The sequence below is a fragment of the Haliaeetus leucocephalus genome, unplaced genomic scaffold (assembly GCF_000737465.1).
Source record: "Haliaeetus leucocephalus isolate CR32 unplaced genomic scaffold, Haliaeetus_leucocephalus-4.0 Scaffold135, whole genome shotgun sequence".
Classification (NCBI taxonomy): Eukaryota; Metazoa; Chordata; class Aves; order Accipitriformes; family Accipitridae; genus Haliaeetus; species Haliaeetus leucocephalus.
Genome location: NW_010972571.1, coordinates 2977314 through 2995604, shown reverse-complemented (window position 1 = coordinate 2995604; position 18291 = coordinate 2977314). Strand labels below are relative to the sequence as shown.

General features: G+C 35.8%; 1 protein-coding gene across 1 annotated transcript in view; it reads left to right on the top strand.

Moving 5' to 3' along the window:
- Nucleotides 1-18291, top strand: part of ZNF385D (zinc finger protein 385D) — a 143296-nt gene that overhangs the window by 64961 nt on the left and 60044 nt on the right. The window contains exon 3 of the mRNA XM_010585905.1: nucleotides 8685-8847. Within this exon, the coding sequence (XP_010584207.1) occupies nucleotides 8685-8847 (163 nt within the window). The remainder of the gene's footprint in view (nucleotides 1-8684; nucleotides 8848-18291) is intronic.

Genomic DNA, 18291 nt, shown 5'->3' with positions numbered 1-18291 from the left:
AACTATTGAAATATAAATTAAAAATCCAAAATTAGGTATTTGAAATTTGTGTAACTGTACATTTGAGTAAAAGAATCAGAAAGCTGAATCAACATTTTTCTGAAGACAAACTTGAAATTTTGAAAATTTCTAATAAATATAGTATTAAAAACAGTAATTCCAATAAAAGTATTAAGTCTGTGATTAAGAGCAGGGTGAAAATATCTCCATGGACTCTCTTGTGGTTTTGTACATACAAGTTGTATTAACTTGTTTGTAATTTCAAAAATAATATTCAAATAGTACTGAATTAATAGGAATTTAAATATGCACTCTTCCTGTTTTCTGTAAAATTTCTTGTAGTATTTTTTTGTCTCACTTATTGCTATTCTTCCCTGATGCTTTGATTCAGTCAAAAAAAATCTGAAGCTAAGAATTCAATGAGATTGCTATTATGAATGTAAACAGACAGAAATGGTTTCCTTGGCAACAGAAACTAGGTGAAAACACTCATGAGCTACGCTAAACTCACCCACTCAACTTTCTTTAGCTATCAGTTCACAAGCTGGATGCAGAGGGAATTAAGTGCTTTATGATCAGTCACTGTAAAATTTCTAAATGAAGTGAGGCCCTGGGCAGGTAAGTGTATGTGTACACCCTTGACTCCCATTAGTTGTTGTGAACTGCGACATACTGAGATTCAAAAAGGTGTTGGCTACATATCCACCACTGTCATTCCTTTTCAGATGACACCAGAAAAGACTGAACTCTCCAACACTATTCAGGAAATTACTGTCTTTAAAGCAGTTATTTTAAATTCAACAGCATCCGTTGTTTTTAAGTAAACATTATTTGTGTATAACCTGAACATTGAATTACATTTACTTATTAAACTCATTATTAAGTAAATCACAACCATATTGAGCTTATTTTCTTTGTCGTTTCATGGATAGATTGTACGTCAGCTTCCACTCTTAGGATTGCCATTCTTGACATATTATTCAAAAGGTGTTAATTAACACAATGAATAAAAGATGTGTGGGTGTGTCTACTGCTAGTGGAGGGAAGCTGGGATACATTTCTACAAAATGATAATGGCATATATCATTTGCTCAAGTTCTCAGTTCCAAATGTGTCAGTTCCAAATTCAAAACTGGAAGCATATATGTTATATCTACTAAGCTGAGTTAATATATAGTTTATTTTATCACATGCACAGCACATAGCAGTGTGTATAGATTAACCTTCTTCTGTCTCATTCTAAAATTAATCTGAGATTAATCACTTGGTTAATCTGAATGAAAAAACCCAAACGAGTTTAACATTCTCTTGAAACTCTAACTACAATAAGATTTACCATGGGGAAAATAAATGATGCTGCCAATTAATACAGTAAAGATAAGATTAAATGTTAAAGTTAATTTCCTTGATTATACCAGTTTTCAAAAGAGCATATTTCTCCTCCCCATCAAAGGAGCTCCCCCAAACCCAACCATTATTACTATGGCAGTCGGTATGGAAAAACTTCCAGAGACCAGAACTTGATAACCTTGTCAAAAGGAGTTTAAAACTGATCTACCTTAACAATAAAAAGGATAAAATAGATGGTAAAGTAAATATAGTCTGTTTATTGAATTTAAACATGCAACTTTTGTTGTGCTCCATGAAGTACTGGTGTCCTTAAAAGAAAAATGCCAGGGATGGGAAGAGATTGATTACTTGAGCTATCTTCCCTTCAGTATATATATTTTGACGCTGTGTATGTCTACTTGGAACGCAGTGTGAAGTGTGTTATATCTAGGCAGTTTTTTGTATCTTGCTTAGATAATTTCAGGTAACACCACACTCAGTGGCAGCCTACAGTGCAAACAAATGCATGGTCATGAAGATACTGTGTTATGGGACAAGCGATATTAAGTAAGAAATTTTGACCTTCTGCATCTGATGAAGATAAAATAGCTTTTCCTTTCCATAATGAAAATATTTGATTTTACTATAGGATGGATGGTTTTACCATAAGAATGGGGTCAATGCCAATCTCTCACAATGTGATACAGACTCTTGCCAGGTGAAGTCTCTCACCATTATATAAATGGCTCTGGAAGGAGCCCAGGCACAGGGAGTGGGATGGAGCAGCTTTGTTAATGCAAAGGAGCTAGTGAGCTCAGAAAGCACCCATTCGCTCTGATCCTTGAGTCTCAGAGTACATTCATGTTTATTGAATAAATGCTTTATGAAGGAGAAGAGAGAACAGAAAGTTTTTCTTTCCATGGAAAGAAAAAATTAAATAACTGGGAATTAATGTGCTGGGACGTTTATTTTATTGTGCCATAATAATGAAGAAATACTTCCTTTTCTACAGAAAGGTCCTTTTTGGTACTTGCTCTGTTATTGTGTATTTGGCTCTAGAGAAAGGGGCAAATTGATCAGTCATAGTTTAGGGGTCAAAAGCCTTCTCTCAGAGCATATCTGAAAGAAGTCATGTTACACGTGTCCTTGGTGTTTTATACCACAGTTACATCTGAGTGCATAATGTAATTAGATCTCTGGCACTGTATTACAGAGTGGTGTTGATGATAAAGTGCACAAAAAATTGAAATGACACAATTCAGAAGATAAAGGTAAGCTTAGCAGAAGGAAGAAATGACAACAGGAAACATTTATCTGCACTATAATTGACTGCAGATTGAGTTTGTATGTATCAGGCAGAAATCAGGATACTCTTCTTGTTCAATGTGAAACATGTCATCGTGTTGACATCACCTTTAAAAATTACTTCATATGTCTTCACTTAATCTCATATTCTGCAAAGGCTTGCACAGGTACTTAGCTTGTTTGTCTTTTGTACTGTGAGTCTGTGAAGCTCTGCTGAAGTCCATGGAGTTCCCCTGTTTTCTAGAAAGTAAGCATAGGACTTGTGAGTAGTCCTGAATTTCCTGCGTATACTCACTGGGCAAACAAAACAGTAGGCCTTGTAAGAAATTATTTTTGAAAATTTAAAGTAGCTTCAAATAAAAACTTACCTACTAAATAGAGTAAATACATCTCAGTGCAAAAGACTGTACAATCCTCTTCTCGTTTTTTCAGGTGTGGCTCACAGTAAAAGCCCTGTCCTAGGCAGAACCAACTGTTGGGCATCTCAAGGCTGTTAGACTTTCTCTCTACAAACTTCTCCAGTTTACTTACTGGAGAAGTTCTGTAGAGATCAGCTCAGGTTATGTAAATAGCACATACCTGGTAGTATACAGATGTCTCAGCTGCATACTGCAGCCTTCCCTGAGCAGTGCTGTCATCACTGACTGGCCAGGCTTTGGAGTCATTAGAAAAAAATATGATGCTTGTTCCAAAAATAAAAAGGTCTTTTGATTTTTATCACTTTCTTCTGTGCTTAGAACATCTGTGAAATTATATTTGAAGGACTTATTGACAGCCCAGCTTTAGGAAAATACTCTGTACTCAGAGATTAAGACAATGTGTAGCATAGGCATCTCATAAACAATTTCCCTCACTTCACCAAGCACAGAAGCCCTCTTGGCTTATGCAGTTGTGTATTATTGCTTTCCATGTGTGTCCAGCTCACTGACAGTATTAGTTTGAACCAAGAAACTCATTTTTTGTTTTTAGAGCTTTTACTCTGGAGGATCCTGACATGGGTTGCAGATGTATTAGCCAAAATGGCTACTGTTGTACTGGGAATAACAGCAGAGGCGATGGTATCATCCAGTAGCTGGTAAAAACAAAGACATGAATGATCTACTGAAATCTCAGATGGGCAAAAAGGACTTTTCAGCACTCTCAGCCCTTGTTTGGGGCTTTCTAATGGTGCAGACAAACTGCAGCCTTGCTACTAATTGTCCAGATGAGAGCATGGAGCAGAGCACTGTCCACAATGGACATCTTTCAAAATGCATTGTGAAATGAGAAAGACATAATGCAGGATAGTTGGATTGTTTTTTTGTGATGAAGAATCCGTGGAACATAGTCACTACACTTCTTTTAAAAAGTTCTTTTCTTTGAGCTGGCTTTTATTATAAAAGTGTTGCCTAGAAGGAATGACTGAGGCAGGAAAACAATCTAAGACTGGTAACATGATGTGGAGCAGGGGGGTTATGAAAAGGGTAGAAGATGCAGTGCTGCTAAGTTGAAAATTTTCTGAGAATAGGAGGAGACCCTTTTTTGTCTCAATGCACAAAATTAAGCACGATGTTTTTGTTGGACCAATGCCTAAAGAACATAAGTGAGAAAACATATGATTCACACAGGTACATTAGTCAGGCAGACAAACTTATTTTGAAGACTTCCATATAGATATGATGACTGTAATTGTAAGACAATACTGTCTGGATTGTTTAAAATAATTCATCTTTCTCATCGTATTTTACACATTGCAATTTGCTTGGTAATATGATGTCCTTATGGTAATTGTGGTACAATATTGCACTTAAGCAAAGAAAATACAGCTGAGTTTTGACACTATGGCTGTTCTTTCTAACTGCTTACACCTGCATATAGAATTTTTTATTCTTTTATGGTATGTGTATGTCTGTGTGTTTATAACATATATACACACACAATAAATGTTTATATAGACAAATAATTTTTTTATATTCTAACAATTTGGGAAGGTTACAAAATGTAAGGATTAGAAAGGTTCCTAATTATTTGACAGATAAATGAAACCAGAGGACATTATTTGTTGTGCAAAAGAGATGCTTAAACTGACTTGTACTGCTCAAATAGGCAGGACTTCATTACAAATAAGCTTGAAAAGTGATTTGCTATTCAGACATCTTGCCATTTCCTTGAAGTAATTCCCATAGACCAAAGTTTGTCTACATGTAATTTCCATGATCAGAGTCCTCAAAATTTAGTCAAGGATCCTAGAGTTTTCAACTTCAGATACGAAGTAATAATCTACCTTTTACTTTCTTGTTAGACATCTTTTCCATGAATGGATATAGTTTCTTAAAATTCAATGTAATGTTGCACCAGCAATATTTGACATATTTCGCATGCTTCATCACTGACTGGGTCACTTGTTAGCTGACAGTGGCCTGTCATCACAGTGCTAGGGTTAATTCTGTGTAATCAAACATGGAAACTATGATGTGAGGAGCAAACTTGGAAACCATGATGAAAGAAGAAAGTAAGCTCTTTTTTAATGTATTCTTCTAATGTGTTCTTTTATAATCCTAAAAAGAAACAGAATTTAATATTAGAGGGTTTTTAGGATAGCTGATTGACCATGATCATGAAGTTTTTTGTAGTAATAGGGAATTTTTCCTTTAGGATTGTCCTGAATCTCTTTCATTTGAGAGAACACCTGATTTTGGATCAAACAGTTGTTTCTCAAAGGGGACTGGAGTCCATCAAGATGAGCAGTTATAAATGTCAGTACCCTTTTACAAAACGTGGAAAGGGAAATCCTCCCTCGATTCCCATTGGCTTCTGTAGATGCAGGGTTTCACCTTAACCTCTGCTTGTAATTTGTCTGAGCACAACTTCTAGAACAACTTGGTAAGGTAATATATAAACATGTATATATTATCTTCTTGGTTTTTGCAACTGTTGAACTCTGAAGTGTTCCAGAAGGAGACCCCTTCTCACCTTTCTGAAGGGGTACAGTCACTTCACTCAAGCATCATGGTTGGCACCAAAAAGTAGAACTAACTTGTCTTTAACTCTTTTGCTCTCTCTCAATATTTCTTAATTCTGCATGAAAGTTGGGAATAATTACATTTTATGATCTATCTTATTTTTGCACTTAACCTACAAGTAAATACCATTTAAGTGTAACCAGTTTTGTAGGCTACAAGTAAATGCCATTTAAGCAGTAAGGGTTATTTTAGTTCTCTTATGGCTGCAAGAAATGATTCAGTGAGGTACCATGTTTAAAGTTTCTGTGCTGGAAAAGATATTTATATCTTTTTCCATTTCCTACATCTTATTTTTGCAAGGAAAGATAATGACAGACTTTTTTTTTTTAAGGGTTCCAGTTCAGTTGTAAAGGTTCAACATAAGCTAATTTGGTGCTGGTTAAATGCTTCGGAGCAATCTGTCTGCTCTCACATAGAAATACCATTAATGTGCCAGCTACAGTTATATTGAAACAAGCTCTGATGGCTTCATGTCCCCACAGAGGATGGAGATTTAAACTTGGAAATAAAAAAGGCATAAAGATCTTCTTTAAGTAGAGGCTGGGTAAACTGGCAGCGCTCTGTGGGAAGTGAGTAATGGACAACTCTGTGTAGCAGCCATCATACTTGTAAATTTGAGCAATGTGTTTCTACTTTGGAGCAATTTCATTCATATATTTCAGAACACTGAAAAGGTCACCAATTTCTACATAGGCCCTCATTGTATATTCCTTATGCATCCAACACTCTGCTTGAGTTGAGGTTTGTGGAACTGTAGCTGTGAGAATTTGGATGGAAGAGAACTATGAATGCAGGAGACATAAACCTGGGGTGCTCCACCAACAATTCTGTGAAGAAAGTTGAGCTATGTATCAAACTAGTATCAACATTCATAATTCAGTATTAAGGACCATGTTCTGACTACAGTTCTGATACATATGATGAATGACACTATTAGTTAGGGAGAACAAGTGCAGTCAGAATCTGGTGCTGACTGATAATTAAATTTTACTAGAAACTGTAAAAATATTTGACATGATAGCAACATGAGGATGTACTGTAAAATGTAATTTTTAATGCATCATCGTAACTTGACACTGGTCTTTCAGTTTAACAATAATTAACATCTCTTGACTGTTTGTATTTGGCTTACAGTATGTCTCAATGTTATGTGTTGGGAATTGTAAAAGGTGCATGATTGTGCTGTTTCTGTTCAAGGTGTTTCTAATTAATAACTTCACTGTCCAGTGTTCTTTCAATAAGGGTACCTAATACAATATTTACATTATTTTAGGTACAGAGAAACTGGCTTTTCAACCAAACTGAATGATGCATCTCAACATACAACAAAAGCATATGCATGTGTGTATATCTATGCATGTATACACATACATATATATATGCGTTTATTGGTTTAGACAAGGTCTCTCACTTCTTTCCTACTCACCTTGAGCTTCTCACATCTCAGGCATCTGGAAGGAATCACGACTTTTCATGAAAGCTGAAAGTCATGTATCTCAAGATTAATTAATATATGTTCTTATTGTGATATTCACTAGAACTTCCTCTCTCCATTTACTTGTAGCTTATAAAAATTCATCTCCCCAAAATTCAGCATATTAAATAACATTAAATAAAGATCTAATGACTAAGAGACGCCAGATAATGCAGGATTCTTCTACCTGCATGAGTGGCTTAGTGAGTCAAATGACTGTGTCTTTTTATCCCTTTGATCTTTTGAGTTTGTAGCCACTAAATTACGTAGGTGTTTTTTTAATTCTTCTGATTCCACAATGGAAAGCCTTTACCTTTCTTTTATGTTCTAAGTATCTGCTGTTGTTTCATGCCAGAAACAAAATACTGACCTTTGTGGGTCCTTGGGCTGACCCAGCATAGTTGCTTTTTATTTGTTCAATTCTGTAGTAGCTAAATTTTGGCTATTTTTCTAGACCCTTAATAATTTCTCTTTCAAGTAAGAAAGGAGCTGCTCTCAGTAAAATCTGAAATTCAGCAATAAAAATATAAGGAGTTTTTCAGGTTGTTAACTTATTAACTGGAAGACTATCTTTTCTAGGAGTTCAAATAATTAGAGAAGAAATAAACTCTGAATATTCATACTAATTCCAGTGGGGTTTGTATAATGTTTTATCTTGCACTTCAAATATTATTCTTAAAATATATTTGCAACATAAATTAAATGAAGAAAAGTTGGTACTTACTCTTAGAATAATAAAGATACTTCCAGTGTACTACATAAGTCTTAATAGTAATGCATATACAAATCTATTTTAGCTTAATGATATCAAGTAGCCAAAATATATTTGGGACTGTGGCAACATTTGTGTGAGCTATCTCCTTTGAAAGGATGCTCCTGACTTTGAATTTCAAACACTACCTTTTGTAGCAGGTAGACAAAAGTAATCCTTTTTTTTTTTTTTTTTTTTTTTTTTTTTTTTTTAAGAAAGTCAGCTAATTGCATGTCTGCCTCACATTCAGTTAAATCTTTGGTGATGGGCTTTGAAGAGGTTGTTTTATGTTTTGCTTTCTTTTGTTTGGGCTTTCGTTTTGGTTTGGGGTTTTTTTGGTTTATTTTTTACTGTCAGTCTTTGCTGAGAAGTTCCTGATACCACTGTTAATACTAAACTGTTCTTTGAAGGAAGCTTTGACAAAATCTCTAGTTTGAAATAGAAACTGGAAAAGTGCAAAGCTACTGGGAGGAGAGTGCCTTCCTCCCTGTTGCCTGAGAATTATTTTTTTTTTTTAACGCAAAAGCAAAAAAAGTCTTGATAGAAAAACTAATGGTAGCATAGTAGACTAAAACAATCTTATTTGGTCTGAAAGTAATATACTGTTATACAGTAATATACTGTATTTATCAAATTGGGGTTGCTTGAGTATTTTTTCCATTGTTTTCCAAGCATCATTCTAAATGTAATTTTCTGTTTGGTCACTACTTGGATAATGTGAATGGTACCCATTATTGAAAGGTAGTCTGTATTTGTACTAATACAGAGAATGCCAGTTTAGAAATGAGCCTGATTGCATGGTTCATTTTGTTCTCCTTTGTAGAGCCAGGCTGCGGCCCACTACAAAGGCACTAAACATGCCAAGAAGCTCAAAGCACTGGAAGCCATGAAAAATAAGCAGAAATCTGTTACTACCAAGGACAGCGCAAAGACTACCTTCACTTCCATCACTACCAATACCATCAATACCAGCTCTGACAAAACAGGTTAAGCGACAATCTTTGTTGGTTTTGTTTGTTTTTTTGGTTTGTTTTTTTTTTTTTTCTTGTTTAATTCCATGTCTGTTTGGTTATGTGCTTGCCACATTGATTCATGCTCGATCCATCTTTCTGTGTGATACTGGTTTCTTTTAGTCTGTTCAATAGGCTGGTGAGAGTATGATAGTCATGTCACCGAATTCTCTTAGTGAAAAGAGGCTTGTCATTCTTTTAGGACAGAATGCAATACTCATGACTTGATTAATTTTTATAGTGGCTAAACTATTACATATCGACTGATCTAAAGATCCTAGTCTATTTGCAGTACCTCTCTGTAAATAATTACATACGGCACATTTCTTTTAACCACCAACAGTGTAGCAAATCGCGCTACTTGTGTCTAGAAGCCTCTTACAAAAGCTTTGTTAGTAAAAACCTAATTTTCATAAATTTCAAACATTGCATTATTTTTTTTAAAATGGCTATTGCATGGTTTTGAGCTGGAAAATAGCTGTATAACCTCTATTCCACACAATCAGGTAAGTGCTATTGATGCCAATTATTCTGCTTAAATGAGCCTTCAGACTGAAATAATATCCTTTAAATTATTGTGTTGGTAAAAGGTACTCCTTTGCAAATAAACTCTATGTGAGTATCTGGTAAAGTCAACAGGATTTGATTAAGCTTGCATTTCAAATATGTGGCTATTGTACTGGAAGTTTCGAAGGAAGGTTGAAAGTTCACTGAAGGGTACTCTAGTATCTCACAAGGCATGACTGCTCTTGTGTATGAAGGGATATAGTTTGCATATTTAGTCATAATCAGTCCCCCTTCCCCAAACAAGCCAAAAAGAGCCACAGCAAAAAAGCCAAGGCTGTGAAACAACAGAGACCTTTCTACTCATGCTGAAAACTACTCATTTGGAACACTTCCAATGCAGTAAGTTTACAATTGTAAATGGATGTGCGCTAACCAGTTATAGTATAACAAAAAAGTACCTTGCAGACATGTTTAGTACTTTCCTTAAGATACATCCTTGCTATATTTGTTATAGAGAGATACCTCTATGTCTCTCCCTCTATATATCTTTGTTATAGCCCTTTATTATAGACAGCATATGTTTTTATGGAGATTTATATTCTAATTATAATGTGATTGCTTTAAAAAACAATCCTTACATTATTTTCATGTTTGTTACCCGTGCCCCCCCTCAAAAAAAAAAAGAAAGAAAGAAAATATTCTGAGTACTTTTGTTTCTATGATGAAAGAAATGAAGCATGGGAGAACAGGAAGAATGTCAAAAGTTATTTATGAAAATATATGTGTTTCTAAACATACAAATAACATTTAAAAGTTTTTCCTGCTGTTACCTGTTGGCATGTTCAGAACAGAAAGGGGGATATTGTATGGAAAGAGTGACTTATTGTTTACAAAATATGATCTAGTGATTGAAAAAAAAAAACCTGAAGAAAAAAGAGATCTTTTTAAGCTTTAAAATGTATTATTCAAAAGTTTTTATTTTATGCTGTGTAAGTTTGAAGGATTTTCCAAGGTGCCTTAAATCCAGTCTGAGTCTTTCCATCAGGCTTTGAATTAGATCCCTGACGAGCTATATGAACTGTCTTGTATCGAAGGTCAGTAGTACAAATCAGTTTTTATATTGGCATAAGAAAACACCAGAAATCCAGTTGCACACAAAAGCATGGAGTTTCCTCAGCTTTACACATGGTTTGTGACTTCCTGGATTAATTTCACAGAATGTGTATATACATATATGTATGTATATTTATACATGTATGTATTCTATGTTAGAAATACTGACCTTAATGGCATTTTGAAAGACACATATTGATGTTAATTGACAAACAGCCCAAAATCTGACAACTTCACAAAAGACTGAGAGCCATATTCAACTGCTGGCAAAAGCCCTATTCAACCAGTGGCATTCAAAGAAAGGCGGCCAGTTCTATCCAAATGCAAATACAGTTATTACAGGTCAGCATTGATGTGACTGGCAGTAGAATAGCATCCTTGGTGTAAATCATCCTTTGCAGAATCAAGCATGTATGCATAGTGGGAGAAAAAAAAGGCAAAAAAGGAGAAAATTTTGGGTAGCCAAAAAGATGAAATTTTCTGTTAAACATGACAAGTTAAAAATTTCATAAATCAGATTTTCTTTCCTTTCCAGTTGTTCTGTGTCTTATATTTGCTTCATAGAACTTTTATGGGCAAAATGATTTCTGAAAGCCAGAATAACATCAGAATATACTACACTAAATGTGTAAGTTTGCACATTTTAAATGATGGCTGTAAAAGTAAAATATTCTGATAGTAATACGCAGTTCTGAGGGAACAGCTGTCCTTATGAACAGAATTTATTAATTAATCTTTCTTAACTAGTAATAAGGTCCGTTACTAAGTTTGTGCATTTGTGATCATTTAGATCAAAAGCTTTTTCTACAGTATTTTAAAGCTCTCTGCTGAAGATTAATACTTGATCCCAAATACACTGAGGATAGGGTCATGTTCATATCACCTCCAATATATCATGTACAGCAGTGGTTAAATGGTGAATTACATGTTAGTCACAGCACATTGGTCAGGACTTGAGTTCAGTGGTTCTGCGTACCCTTAGCAGCTCCAGCAAACAAAATGTCATCAGGAAATCTGCAGTGCTATGCAATGAAGATTATGAAAAAGACCACACAGTATACAAACTGATTCAAGAGCTAAAGCAGCAATTTATTATGTTGCTTATTCTGGAACTATTTTGTTAGACGTGGTGCCAGCATGTGTTATTGCAATAAATAATGGAGACTGTGCAACCCACAATGTAAACGGACTCCTTAAAACCTTTCATAAATGATTCCTTGTGGTTAAACTATGTGTTAAGGAGAAAACATAAAATATGGAGTCATTTTGCTCATTCTGTGAAAGTCACTACTTTTTTTTACCCCTTTAAGCAAACTTTTAGAATTATTAGAAGGCTTGAACTTGAGAAATCATTGGGGCAAAGAAATATGAAGAGTTATGTTGGCAGTCACGTAATGGACAATGCCAGTCTCGACATTTGGGAACTCTGTCACCAGTTCTATTATTTAACGTCCTTCTTTCATCTGTATTTACCATTTATTATGTGATACGTGTAGTCACTCAGGACAGAAAACCAGAAAGTGTGACCATTCCAAAGACAAGCCCACTTTATGGTAGCATACAAGCCAGATTTCAGTATTTCTTGATTCTCCAATTCAAGGGTTGACAATAAAAATTAATGTTTTCACCACATATTAACAACCATGCATACATATTCCCTGACATAAAGTTGTTAAATGTCCTCGATAGCTTTACAAATTGACCCTCCTTTCTGTCAAGGTATATTTTCCTCATAAAAATACTTCACACCTTCACTTTGGCTGTAAGGACAGATACTTTAGGAACACCTTTCAGACTATATTTAGATAGACTGTTCTATCATTCTAACTATATGTCCCATCCAGTAAAGTCATTATCCCACACTTCAATTTTTTTGAACCTAGAGTGAGTGTCCAAGATTATATCCTTGTAAAATGATATCCCTGTAGTTGTTGCATATGTCTAAATATTGATCTTTTCCAAAGCTATTTGAAGTTAAAAAGGACTCTCCATGACCACATTATCACAAATTAGGTCTTGAAGATTTGGGCTATTTTTATTTATTTAATTATTCAGCAGAGAATTCAGCATGAGTTTGATCATTTGTTATCAATGGAGAAGAAGGACCAGACCTTTCCAAGGCAGGGGGAAACCTGTCATTGGGAGCCATCACTATGGCAAAGTCTTTAATGTTGCTTTTGAATGTTATACACTACGTCTTATATCTTGTGTACTTAAATGCAGAGAATAGGTCTTGAAAACAGAGAAAAATGTGATGAACAGAAAGAGTGTGTACCTGGGCCAAGGCACAGACAAGATCATCTATCATTAGGTACAGTCTTAAGAGCTAAGAGACTCCTGTGCTGTCAGAGAACAAAATACTGGCATCTGTCCTAAAGAGCTTACAGTCTACACATAAGATGAGAGACAACTTAGGGGGATAGACACTGTTAATATAATAGGCAGGTGTTTTAAAGAAGCGGTAGCATAAACATGTTCAAGTGATAAAGGCATCACAAGAAATAAGAACACCGAAGGATAGATTAGAAGGAAAAGGAGGAAAGTTTTTTCCAGATACTGAATGTACGTGTGGGTAACAGCATGGGGGAAAGCATAAATTCTCTTATTTTCCTTTCACTGGCACGTATGAAAATTCTTCTCTGTGGGAAAATTTTAATTGAGCTACCCCTTTTCAGTCCTTTTGTTTTTTCTTTTTATCTAAGTGATAGGATATTTCTGGTCAGCAGATGAAATTCGCTCCTGAAATAACAATTGCAGCCCAGCTGGGATAATTCTGAAATGGAGAGCAGGTGGAGTAGGAGAGAACAGCCAGTCTGGCAAGGTCTTGGGCATAAAAAAGGAAGGCAAGAAGGAGAAAGAAACCAGAAATGATGTGGTAAGTCAGGGTAAACTTTGAAGAAGGAAGAAAGGAAGATGGCATGAAATTGAGAGATTCAGGAAAATATGCTGGAGAGTGGCAGCCACAAATACCACAGAATCACAGAAATTTTGAGATTCTGTGAAGAGACCTCAAAAGGGACATCTGGAAATCAACCAGATCACCCCTACGGGTCAGAGCAGGGTGAGCTAGAGCAGGTTGCTCAGTATCTTCTCCAGTTGGGTTTTGAGTATCTTCACAGCCTTGCTGGGCAACCTGTTCTACTGTTTGGCCACCCTCAGGGTAAAGAAGTTTTTTCTTGTATTTAAGTCCAATCTCCTGTATTTCAGTTTGTGCCTGTTGTGTCTTGTCCTGTCACTGGGCACCACTGAAAACAGTTTCTGGCTCTGTCTTTTTTACTGGCCGCATCAGGTATTTATACACATTGATAGGACCCCCCTGAGCCTTCTCTGCTCCAGGCTGAACAGTCCCAGCTCTCTCAGCCTCTCCTCATACAACAGATGCTCCAGTCCCTTAATCACCTTTGTGGCCCTTTTCTGGACGTGCTCCAGTATGTCCATGTCTCTCATGTACTGGGGAGCCCAGAACTGGAGCCAGCACTGCAGTTGTCTCACCAGTGCTGAGTAGATGGGAAGGATCGCCTTCCTCGACCTGCTGACAACAGTCTTGCTAATGCAGCCCAGGATGCCATTGGCCGCCTTTGCTGCAAGGGCACACTACTGGCTTACACTTAAAGTGGTATCCACCGGGACCCCAGGTCCTTCTCCACAAAGCTGCTTCCAGACGGTCAGCCCCCCACCCAGACTGGTGCGTGGGGTTATTGTTGCCCATTTGTGGGACTTTGCATTTCCCTTTATTGAACTTCAAGGGACTCCTGTTGTCCCATTTCTCCAGACAGTCCAGGTCCCTCTGAATGGCAACACACCCGTCTGGTGTACCAAGCATTCCTCCCAGTTTCTTAGCATCGGCAAACTTGCTGAGGGTGCACTCTGTCCCATTGTCTGGGTCCTTAGGGATGACTTTAAACAATATTGGCACCAATATCAATTCCTGGAGGACTCCACTAGTGACTAGCCTCCAACTTTGTGCTGCTGACCACAACATTTTGAGCCTGGCAGTTCATCCAGTGTTTTTTCTATTATCCTTTATGTCTTTTTGTAAAAATGAGAACTAAGAAACTGTAAGAAAAAAATAAGAGTAAGCTCAAAGAAAAGAACTAAAATGGAAATGAGTAAGACTTATCCAAATCTCTAAATGCTGCTAATGCATGCCTTTAATAGGTTTGCACGAGTTTCCCATCAGGCAAATCACACTGAATTTATGTAATATGCATTACTGTTACAAAATGTATTTTACGTGCAATTAAAATAAAGATCATTGATGGGACCTGACTGAAGTGCAAACTGTCTTGTATTTTAAATTGTTTCTTTATGTCTTTCTGTTGAAATACGTGACAAATTCAGAGTTTTTATTTTCAGAGCTGTTTTATTCTTTGTAAGTGTACTTCATGCCCTGTTATATACTGTGTTGTCTTGGTGTATTGTGCCTTTTCTAATAATTCCATAGTGCATTTTGGCACCCTTGCAACCTTGAACTGTGCTTCTGTGGAATGACTCAACAGTCTACAGATACCAAGAGTAAAAGCTAACGCAGATCTGTTGCCTTAACATCAGCTTATACTGGAGCTGCAGTTGGTCTGTAGATATGTAGGGAGTGGCGATAACGTGTTGCACAGTGTGCAGGATGTCTTATGCCATTACTGAGAAGGAGAACTCAGCTTCAAATGCAAGGAGTGTTTTAACAGAACAAAATCTACTGAACTGCTTAGACTGTTCATCTGTACTTCTGGTTTTATTGAATATATGAAGGAGAGAAGGGCAGAGGTTATTAAACATAATATTCATTGAGAGCCTAGGTGGAATTTCTTTGACCAGCTATAGACATACATATCGACGCTAATTGCACTGGCTTCTCCTTAGTGTGGGAGGAAATCATGTCAATGAAGTCTAGTGCAGAATTCATCTTATGCTAAAATAAATATCTATAATAAATCAGATGAATGGTGAAGACCTGAGAAAAAGTATAAAAAACACCTGTGCTGACTAGGTCAGACGTAAACTGCTATGCTGATACCTAAAGTTAGCTGAGACAAATTCCAGCCTCAGTGACCAAATTGCCCTTTCCTTCAATGTGCCTAATTTTTCTTCCACAGATTTTGATTCTTTTTAACTGAATCATTAATTGCTCTGTAAGAATTTGATGCTCAATGCACAGAATCTGAGTTGTGTTATTTAATCCTGAATGATCATGTAATAAATGACACTGTTTCTGTTTGTCAAGTGAAAATTTTAATATCCTTTTGAATAGCTTTTAGATTTCCCACTGACAAGAATAGTGTTTCTTGATTTATTTTTGTTTGTTTGTTTGTTTTTAAAAAAACATGAACCTTTTTCTCATCTAATTTTTTAGGCATTGAAAGAAAAATATTGCCTAATAAAGGTAGATTGCTGGAATATGTAAGGTTTAGTATTAAAATATTAACTTCATCTTTCTCATATTACATTCAACCATAGGTGTCCTAGTGAACATGTCCTATTAGAATGTTGTGTCTCTTTCAGGTGTCTAGTAAGGAGCCAAGGGATTCCCTGCTATTAGTATGTGCTGCTTTATTTAAGATTCAAAACTTCTGGTCTAAATTGTAGAAAAAAGTTTTCAGATGTAGTGCTCAAATGAAATCTTGGTTGTTATGAATATTTGTAGAAGGACAACATATAATCGACTAGTACTACAACAGTTTCATTTAAAAAGATGAAGAAATATTCTTTGGATATATTTATATGAATATATTTCTGCATGTTTGTTTGGCAGTAGTTGCCTTTCTCTGTTCAAGAAAGGTAATTAACAGTTGTTTCCTCTAATATCATGGATTAGCACACCTTGCTTGCTTTCTTTCATCACTCAGATAGTCAAAACCATGTGCACCTTAGCTCTGTACGTAGATTTATTTGTGCAGTTCGTGGTTCAGCTCCAGAACCTGTAATGGAAACAAACTCCCACTTGAACAGGAAAATCTTCTTATTTCTGCTTTCATTTTATCTCCCCTACATTTGGCTTTTGAGCTTATTTTCTTTTCTTATTATAAACATATGTTTTGGTAATGGCTAGGCTTTAAGGTTTATGAGGGCTTCCAAATATTAAGAATTATTGGATTATTTCTGGTGTTGCTTGGTATAGCTACCCTATTTTATCATTTAGTCTTCGAGGTTTTTTTTTAATCCTTTGTTCTTAATGGCAAGCTACCCTAACTTTTCCTTTCTTAAGGAAAGCTGAGGAAGACATACTGCTGTATTTATGACATTGACATATATTTAAAGTGCCACTGCCTATTTATTAGCATTTTTGTAGACAGCAGATTTTCTTGTAATCTTTTGTAACTAAACTAAATTCTATTTCTAATAATGCTACAAATGTCAACTGTATTTAAAATTCAAAATAATATTTAATACTATTCAAAATCTGCTGGTGGATGCAGAAACAATTTACTGTATGATCCCAGTGTGCAATTTGCTGGTACAGCTTAGGCTGTGGATACCATTGTATGTGTAATTATTATATTAAGGATGTTTAATCTAAGAAGGCAATTCAGTGCAGTCTGTTTGTATAACTTAGCTGTTGTTTTGTTCCCATATGCTTTATTATATCATAAAGTGTGCTTTTGTTTTGGCAAGTGATTTCTTCAGATCATTTCAGCATTGCTTAGGGCACAGCAGAATTAACAGGCTAACTCTGGGTTTAGGCTTGTGAGATCCTGGACATAAATTGATTTCCTTTACAAGTCAATGTTTTAGTACACATCAAAACAGAACAATGGCCTTGAAGCTTGAATTTCTAAGGATTTTTACTTCATATTAACTTGTTTGAGATATTTTGGGTGGAGCATTCTAAAGCTGCAAGTGTGAAATAATAAATGAGGAGTAATTGCTTGGTGATTAGCACAACACAGATGGGTTTCAGAGCCAGCTATCGGACTTCATGGCCCACTTCCCAATGACCAAATTCTGAACAGTTAAATTTTCTTTTTAAATTTTATTTGAATGAAAAATCTTTGAAAGAAACTATAGTCTGAAAGAGATGTTCTTATTTTCTGATTCTCTTGTAATTTGCTTGGAAATTAGAGATTACTGAGTCACAGCTATCAGTCCTCTTAATCACATGCCTGGAAAATTCAGCCCAAACCAGTAAAATTTAACCATGCTACAACATCTTTCACTTTAAATCACCTACACTTTGACTTTTTTGTACTTCAGACAATCTGTAGCTAACTGCAGCACAAAATGTTATCAGCATTCCACAGACTGTTGTACCAATTTTGCATTAGAGCTCAATGGTAATTTGGAAGACAATAGCTTCTTTTTTGATCTCTGTGTAGAACTAGGGCTTTTTCTTTCTTTCACAGTGTAGCTAAACGGCGATATAAAAATTACAGTAATTTATGCGTGCCTCAATTGATCATGAATGTGCAATAAAATCCTTCTTTGCTTGCATCTACGTATGCTGAGAGCTTCGTCATATGAACACCATGTGTTTTCTGTGGACCCAGCTGCTTTTGATTGGGATTGCCTTGACAGCAATTTTATGCTTGAATAATCCTGCAGATAGAAACTGCTGTCAGTCACAACATCTGTATCAGCCTATTGAATCAATGTGAGAGTCCAATACTAACAATGGTATTGTTCATAGGTCTGAAAAGCATTTTCTATTGAAATATTAAATAGGGTCTTTCATAGCACATCAAGGAAGTGTCAGCTTGGTTGCTGCATGCCCATAGCTGTAACTACTAGAAATCTTGGGAGTAATCTTCTGTTTATCAGATATTCATCAGTATTGCTCTAAAAAACAGATCAAGCACTGTAGCATGTATC